This window comes from Siniperca chuatsi, linkage group LG14, assembly GCF_020085105.1.
Source record: "Siniperca chuatsi isolate FFG_IHB_CAS linkage group LG14, ASM2008510v1, whole genome shotgun sequence".
Classification (NCBI taxonomy): Eukaryota; Metazoa; Chordata; class Actinopteri; order Centrarchiformes; family Sinipercidae; genus Siniperca; species Siniperca chuatsi.
In genome coordinates, this window is record NC_058055.1 from 25419464 (window position 1) to 25428474 (window position 9011).

Below are 9011 nucleotides of genomic sequence, written 5' to 3' on the forward strand. Positions count from 1 at the left end.
CACAAGGCCATAACTCAGTTACACCACCGGCCTGACAGCTTCAGAAATGTGAATGTTTATCAGCAGCAGACCGCAGTGGTGCAGATGGCGTACAGATGTGACAGATATACAGATGACTGACAGCTGTTTAAATCTGAGCAGCACTGAATGAAAACAAGTCAACTTTTGCAAATATTTTATTTTTAAAATCATCTGGCTGCCTGTAAGGAGCAGACCAGATAGCATTATCTTATTCATATTACTGTAACAAGAGAACACTGCTAAACATTTCTAAAGGGCCGCAAACAAGCATTGACGAGGTGCAGGCTGAAAAACACGGTTTGGAGAATGTTATTTATGCCCATTTATTTAAAAGCTGTAGAATCATATTTTAACAGATACTGAGAGATACTGAAGAGATTTCCTCATAGTAAACATTAAAAACAAGATGTCCCGTTTAGCATTCTTGCCTCACCACAATGTGACGCCCTCCTTCACTGTCTTATAATTAAGTCTGAATACTTTACATACCCCACAGTGGTGAGAAAAGCCTCTTAAGAAGCAGCTGAGCAGAGACCAAAAACTATTTTAAAAAGGAACACCGCTGAAGTTTATCTCTCGGATACAGTTTGTCAAATTCCCATAATCCCTGACTCTGTTTAATCTGGATGCAAACACTGCAAAATCATTCTCGCTGTGTTACACAAGCAGGTGGAGAGAAAAAAAAAAAAAAAAAAAAAAAAAAAAAAAGGACAGATTTCATCCTCACAGTAGCAAACATGCCTGTCAACAACAATCCTGCTTAATCACACTTGAACCTCAACCTGCTCAAGAAAAGTCACCTTTCACTCAGCTCCTCTAGCTCTTCTCGCACCAGAGTTTTATGGCTTTGACCTCGGACCTACTGATGAAACAGCTCTGTTGTTTGTTGGTGGTGCTGTTTAATAATTTTTTTTTTTTTTTTTTTTTTTAGGGAGCCAAAAGCTGAGCCTCAGTTCTTTTGCATGATATTCATGTTTTACTATGTGAAATCCATATTTTACTGCATCAGAATGAGTAATCAAGCCCTGTCAGGTGATTCATTTCCTCACAAATACAGCTGTGGCTACGGCCTGTACAGACCTGTAAAGCTCAGCTTACAGGTCTGTAAGCCCCCCCCCGTCGCCCTTGTCTAAATTCTTCCTCTTTGATCTGCCACCTTCATGAGAGAGTTTTTAGTAGAGAATTAGCTTAGCTGGGAACAGTTATAATGTAGGTCACTCCAGTGTATGTTATTTATTTCCAGGTTTGACTTAAAAGGCAGAATAAGTAGGATTTTTCGTTTGCTGTCAGCAAACACACGATTCAAAGTTGGCCCCCCCTCCCCATCTCAACAGGCGAGAGAGCTAGAGAGCTAGAGAATGAATGAAGAGAGGGAGCGGCATGGCGAGAACAAAGCAGTGAATCAGAGAAATAAAACGTTATTTTCTGATTGTTTCACGGCGGTTACTTTCTAAAGCACAAATTAAAAAAAAAAAAATCGCCCACACCTCCACACAACCCTGCGGGACGGAGCCACATTGAATGCAGCCGAAGCCAGGCTTCATGCTGTCCGCTCTGTGGCCTCTCCGCACTGCGTGTGAGTGTAGCTCAGCCTCGCTCTCGGTCAAACAGACACACAGCCCTGCACACAGACAGAGCAGAGGAGAGACGGTTACAGCGATGTCGCGATGTTTTGGAAAATCCTACTTATTGTCTTTAAGAAAATGTTGTGTTTGTCTTCATCTCTTCAGGCCTCCGGTACAACTCAGAACTACCAAGCACACTGAGTTTGAGCTTGAGAAGAATCAGTTAATCAAAGCCAGTTTCTGGCTTTGTTAGTTTACCACACCTTCCACTCAGACAGTGATCACTGATCCTCATTGTTAATCAATCATGTTGTGTTGGTTTTGTCAACATATTTCTTCAGTCACGGTTGTCAAAAGACAATGAAAAGGTACTTAATTCATACTAAAGCAAAATGTTAATTTCTATATGTATCTCAATTTTCTAAAAGTAGGCAAATATCAAAAGAAATAAGTTTAATCAGAGTATCATTGTGTGTGTGGGTGTGTGCAGCTTGTCCCCCCCCTCAGGCGGAGTGAGTGTCTGTCAGTCATCAAACAGCAGAGGTAAAAAAGCAAAGCTTCCCTGACACTTCAGCCTTCACTGCGTGCGCGCGCACACACACACACACACACGTTTGTTTTACTATCCCCGTGGGGGACAGTAATTGACATAATGCCCCTAACCTTAACCATCACAACTAAATGCCTAACCTTAACCCTTACCCTAACTTTAGCCTGTACCCTAAAACCAAGTCTCAAAAAGCGCCCAAGTCCCCATGGGTTAGTGTGCATTCAGGTTAAAGTGCTGTGAGATGGGAAACTTCTAAATGCTTTTCACGAAGCCAAAGTTTCAAAGCTCAGAAAATATGTCACACTGAACTACAGGAACACTGACCCTCAAAAATAGCTTCTGATGTGATCAAATCACGACCAGGCTGAGAAACTCCTATAGGAAAACACATAGGGGTGTAGTCGACGTGTTTCATCAGACTTTGTCCTCACCAAACAATAAAATCATCAAAAGAAAGCCGTGCTGAGAAAATATGACCTGCAGATTACTGTCTGAAGCCTGACAGCCCAAATGATTTCCTGAAGATGCAGCTGACACATGACTGAAGACATACTGAGTGAGATGGAGCGAAAACAGATTAGAGGCAGCGGTGACTCCAGCACACACTCTGCAGATGATGTCAGGGGAAAGATTAGAAACCTCAAAGTGTAATTACAAGACTTCTCAAACTTTGAAGGTTTGATTCTCAGACGAAGAAGAAGAAAAAAGAAATACCATACAACTGCAGCTTTACGACCAGAAAGGCTTCGCTGACATTGATGAAGTGGCTCACCCAATTTTCAGCCAACAATCTCATATGCAAGAGTGCCTAAGAATGGCAACATTGTCAATTTCTTCTATACTAAATTCCTTCTTAGCCAGGCTGGACCATCCTCTCTTCAGAGATATAAATAGCTTCCGAAAATGAGGTGCAGCACGTTCAAATTTCCATTTATTCCATATGCAATAAATCCACTTAATTCAAACAAGGCACAGCCTTCATATGTGTTGCACTTTTATTATATTATACTTTTGTACTGAGTGTATTGTTGAACAATGTTTTAATGTCTTGTCCTATTGTTTTTATTGTTTTTGAAACTGCCTTGCTGCAAATAGATTTTCCTTTTTCAGGACAAGAAAAAGTTGAACTAAACAAACCTGACCAGACTTGAACTATGCAACCAGTCAAAAGGTGAAAAAGCTCAAATAATCAAAACAGGTGGCATAAATGACACATTTTAATTCCAAAAACACCGACAAAAGGACAGGCTGTTGAAACGATGCGTTGATTAATTAATTAATTTGTGAATCACCAAAGAACTGATCAAACTGACCAAAATTTAAGTCATTTATAAGAAAAAATGCCAAACATTAGCTGGTTCCAGCATCTCAAAAGGGGACATGAATCGCTCTGTGCGATTGTGATGGACATCGTTCACTATTTTTTTTTAAACATTTTATACTGTACATTTAGACTTGTCACTGAAAGAAATGAATAAAAAACTAATTACGATTAAATTGTACATGTAAATGCAGTGAGGACTTTGTCAGGTCATGCCAAGACAAACAGCATCAAAGAGTCATCGACGCCGTTATAAATCAGCGAACCTCCCTGTTTTGACAGCCTCCATATACAGTGCATGATGCTGCAGGTTCAAATCAAAGGAATGCACCCACCCACAGCAAAGGCCTCCGGGAAGTGGCTGGACACACCCCGATTTAACACCCACCCTGGACGGTTTGTCAGTCTTGTGACAGTTTAAGGTCCTGTGGTTATGAACAAAGTGATGATGTAAGTGTAACAGTGTGAACGTGGAGGCAGGGTATAGCGGCACATTAAGAGAGCATTGGTGAGCAATAAATCTCCACGGGTTTTGTTTAGTTTTGAGGAAAAAAAAAAAAAAAAAAAAACGACACTTGTGCTACTGTGCTTTCACACACACCGACATGTTCCCATGTTGAGCTTTCATGCTGATGGGTGTGTCTGCACACAAACAACAGATGGACTCCACACCACCTCTGCATTTTTTCCTTCTTTTTGTTTCTCGTTTTGAAGAAAAAGCTCCATTTTGTAGCACAAGATTATACTTCAGACCGTGAGCCACTTGGAGAGTTGGCACAAGGGCACAAACCACACAGCAGGCTTTGCTTTTACCAAAATGGAGACGTTAAGACACTGTGATGTCATCATATTGTTCAATTATTGTTCTCATTCTGCTCATCAAATCTCTCAAACATCAGATATATTCAACAGCAGAATGTTTGATGTACTACAGGTGCTGCATTCAGTCTATCAAATGCTTTCTTTCCCCCCTTCCATAGTCTTTGCATAACTTCTGGACTTCTTTCTTTCTCAGTTTCTCTTATCAACTTGAGTTATGTTTTCAGAGAGCGGGATTACCACTTGTCGCGGCAAGTTACAGGTTAATTTGCTTGGGAGTATGTTGTGTTCGCTAAGGTCACTGGCCTTAGATGTCTGACAGTGGGGTTTCCACTTGAAGCCAGAATTTTTGTTGTTGTTGAGATTAGATGTTTGCTTTTTTATGCTTATCTTCAACTTTAATTGCATCTGTTATTTCTACGTTTGAGTATGTTTTCATCTGCGTTTAATCACCTAAAAAAAACAAAGTAAAGTGGATGAGAAAAAAACTGAACTAAACAAAACTAAGGCAAGACTTAACAAGGCTTTGCTTCAGTAGGTTTACAGTAAGTGAGGGACATACTTGTGTGGTTGCCAGACTTTTGCTTTACTGAGAGTTTCACCAATAACGAGGCGTTCATGGTGAAGTGAATTTGTAGTTTTGTGTGTGTGTGTGTGTGTGTGTGTGTGCTTGCCTCCTCCTCAGCACTTGGCTCAGGGCTCTTGAGAGGACTGGACGACTGGCTGAAAACTGATGAAGACTGCCCGCTGATGCTCTGAAATGACAAACAAAAGGAGGGAGAGGAAAAGGAGAGACTGTCAGATTTGAACAGAAAATAATAAAGCTCAGTCCTCGGACCACTAGACACACAATGCATGGCATCATCTTTATCATTTAGTTTAAGAAAAAAGGTTTTAAAACCATGTTAAAGCTAAAGCATATCAATACAAATGCTTGCTTTTGACTTACACATTAAGTATATTAAAACTTATCATTGAAAAATCAATCAGGTATATCTGGATTCAGCCACAACTAAACCTAGAAGTCTTAACTGCCTAGTAAAATTAACAGATTGAAACTGTATGTACTTTCAGTTCAATTCAAAATACATTATTCCCTAATGGGGCAGCTCGAAGCGAGTTTGCAAACAGAAGTACACATAGAAAATTAATTTATTCACATGAAAACAATCAAAAAGTACAAATATGACCATGTTAATAATAGCTGAAATACACAAGGATTAAAGGTAGTGGCCAGTCCATAGCTGGCCAACAATGTCCAACACCACAAAGGCACATATTGTATCAAAAAATGTCAAAAGTGCTTTTATCAGTCTATACAAAAGGTAAACTGACCATTTCTTGTACTGTGGCTGTCGGCCCATTATTGCACAGTTGCTGAAGACAAGCTGTTTAGAAAAAGCTGACTATGTGATTCCCCCCGTTTCAGACGTGCAGTGTATCATGATGGAGGTAGAAATGGTTATTTACTGCAGAGTGAGTGACGATGTTAATTCAGAAATGCTTCCACCCAGCTGATTCAGGAGATCCGTTCAAGTCCTTTTAAAAGTGCATTATGTAAGATCACAATGCTGATAATCTTAAGTCAACCATGACACAATGATGTCAAATATGGACTCCAATTGACTGACAAATTTGTAAAATGAGAAAAATGCAGGCTCAACTTTGAATTGTGTCCATAATTAGACGTAAGTGTTTTGTTGCCACAGCTGTAGACTTGAAGCTTAAACTCGATTGAGACTTCAGTCCTAAAATGAGGACTTCAGACTTGACTGCTGTGAGACTTTACCTCACTTGAGACTTAAAAGCAAAAACATGTTTCAAGCGTTGAGAAATAAATAAGATACTGTAGGAACAGGCAGGCCCCTGAGACTTGAATCTGGACTTGCAATGTGCTTATGGAGACTCGTGACCTGTCTTGGACTTGGACTGGACTTGACTAACTTGAGATTTGTTTTGAGTTGCTTGACTTCAACTTGCTTTGAATGACTTTAGGCTTGACTTAAATGAATTGAAACTTGACTTAAATGACTCGAGACTTGTCCTGAATAACTTGAGATTTAACTTGAAACTTGCTCTGATAAACTCTGGGCTTGTCTTTAATGACATGAGACTTGATTTAGACTTGTCTATGATACACTCAAGACTTGACTTAAGTAATTCCACACAAGTACAAGTCAACTCTTGAGTCAATCAGAGAAAGTCAAGTCTTGAGAGATTCAACTTCTTTGCCCTTTACAAATGTGCCACACGTAGCTTTAGCCTTGTATTTTGTACAATTTAGAGCGGTACTACTTCCTGACAGAGTGAACTGGATGTTGGTACTTGTCCTTTGGCTCTGATGTCACTCTGAAGGCATTAGCAAAATCAAAAATTGAATCAGAGCCAATAACAGTCAAAATAATTCAGATGAGGTGAGAAGTGTATTAGCCTACTTGCCAAGTAAAATGCACCATAAAGCAGTCCAGCATATTTGCCTCTAAATCCAAAACAGTGGTTCATAATGTAAAATACAGAGCACCAGTCTTCAACTAAATCTTATTTTCATTATCAATTGATCTGTTGATTACTTTTCTACTAATTGAAAAAATAAAGTCAGAAAATAGTAAAGAAACGTCCATCACAAGCTCCCATAGTCCTCGGTGATGTCTTCAAATTGCTTGTTTTGTCTGACTAACAAATTAAAACTCAAGGATGTTTGATTTACAGTGATCTAGAAAACTGAAAAACAAAAATCAGCAAATCCCAATAACTGAGAAGCTGGAATAAACTGTTAATTTTCTGTCACAACCTTCTGATTTTCACAGACAAGTAAAGTCAAAAGACGAGAAGAAGCCCTGCTGTCTAAGCTCTAATCAATGCAATCTAATTCAGTAGCAGTGATCCACCAGGTGGAAGAATGTGTTTGTCTTCAAATGTAAGGGTGAGTCAGAACAGGTGTGGCACCGCTTCCCTATCAAACAATTCATGCGAATTTAGCAGGTGGAGTGCAGTGACTCAAACTGCAGACTAAACTTGAATTAGAAAATTATCAGGAAAACCAGCAGCCAAAAGGGAAGGTCCAGAGGGAGTCCTGACATATTCTGCTGCACTCAATTATAGAACGAGATCAAATAAAATCAGGAGCTGAGGAAAGAGGTAGAAAGAATATTTTTTATCAAAGAGTCAGAAGAGGAGCATGTGGGAGAGCAGATATTATTCAAATGTTTCCAGCCTACAGGGGAGATCTTGTGTAAACCATCCCAAGGGCGAAGGTCAAGGCATTCAGGGAGTGATTATTTATCAGAGCAGGGAAGAGTGTGCTGGTGAGATTTTAGCAGATGCAGGACTAGACTGGTGCCTCGTTAAAAGTAATCAATGAGGAGGAAGAGTCGGATAAACCAGAGCTGTGGGCGAACACAATACAGTTTGTATTGATTGTTAGGACCGTACAATTGATAATGCAGCCTTACATCTTGGCAGTGACACAGCGTCACAATCAGTTAGTCAACTGGCAAAAGGCAGGATTGGCAAGAGTTTCGTAATCCTTCACTGAATGTAAGCAGATAATGTTCACTTCAAAAAGAGCTCATTCTGTCAGGAAGGGAAATGATGGCAGAAACTTTGATACCCATGCCAATACGGTACCTGAGTTTCAGTACCAACACCAAACCATGCACTGAGGAATGAAAATGTTTTTCTGCTTAACAAAATAAGCTAAACTTGTTAACTGCATCAGTGTTTACTACATCATTTAGTGTTTAAACAAAGCAGCCAAGCAGGAAATGTACCTGGAGAAGTCTAAAATGATGACTTAAATCAGGAGGCATCTGATTAAAGAATAAGTAAACAAGCCTAAGAATCTGAACAGGCACCCGATGCCAATTTATGATAACTATTTTTAAGATAGGTGTTTGGCATTTTTAGCCTTTTCTTGACAGCAGTTAGAATTGACGGGAAACATAAATAGAGAGAGAAGGGACGGCATTAGGGCGCAACTAACAATTATTAATCCGCCTTTTATTTCCTCTATTAATCTGTTTTGTCTACAAAATGTCAGAAAATTGTGAAAAATGTCCGTTATAATTCCCCACATCCCAAGGTAACGTCTTCAATTGTAATGTCTTGTTTTGTCCGACCAACAGACCAAAACCCAAAGATATTCAGTTCACTATCGTGTTTGACAAAGAAAAGCTTCAATCCTGACACTTGAGAAGCTGGAACCAGCATATGTTTGTTTTTTGCTTTAAAAAAAATAGTTGCAGATTTCTTTTCTGTCGAGTGATTAATCGACTAATCGTTGCTGCAGATGACATGCAACAAAGGGTCCCTGCCAGAATCGAAGCGGGGAAGTTGCAATGATATAGTCTTAACCACAAGGCTACCACGATGCTCTTTGAGTGCAGATTCTGTTTTTCTGCATTTTTCAAGTATAGCCTAAAGTCATCCATTGCCACAACATCAGCTCAGCCTTCTTTCCATCATATTCAAGTATTTATCTCTGAGGCTGTGAAAATTCAAAGCACAGTGTCAGAAATAATAAGCCATCGCTATGTGGGGAAACATGCTTACACTGCTAATGTTCTTCTGACAGCTGCAAAGTGGCTCATTCTGCAGTCGACCACTTTCCTGCTCTGACAACTAAAACTGATTGTGACTGACAAACTAATGAGCTATCTGAGACGTTGGTCTAACACCCAACTGTGATCCCTAACTGATTTATGTGCACTCTTCTCAAAACAAAAGATGCCGATAG

The 9011-nt window shown here is 39.7% G+C and overlaps 1 protein-coding gene across 3 annotated transcripts in view; it reads right to left on the minus strand.

Moving 5' to 3' along the window:
• The window catches only part of pof1b (POF1B actin binding protein), a 46390-nt gene that overhangs the window by 36080 nt on the left and 1299 nt on the right, over positions 1-9011 (minus strand). For all 3 annotated transcript variants that reach the window (XM_044221559.1, XM_044221560.1, XM_044221561.1), the window contains exon 2: positions 4951-5031. In XM_044221559.1, coding sequence (XP_044077494.1) covers positions 4951-5031 — 81 coding nt within the window. The remainder of the gene's footprint in view (positions 1-4950; positions 5032-9011) is intronic.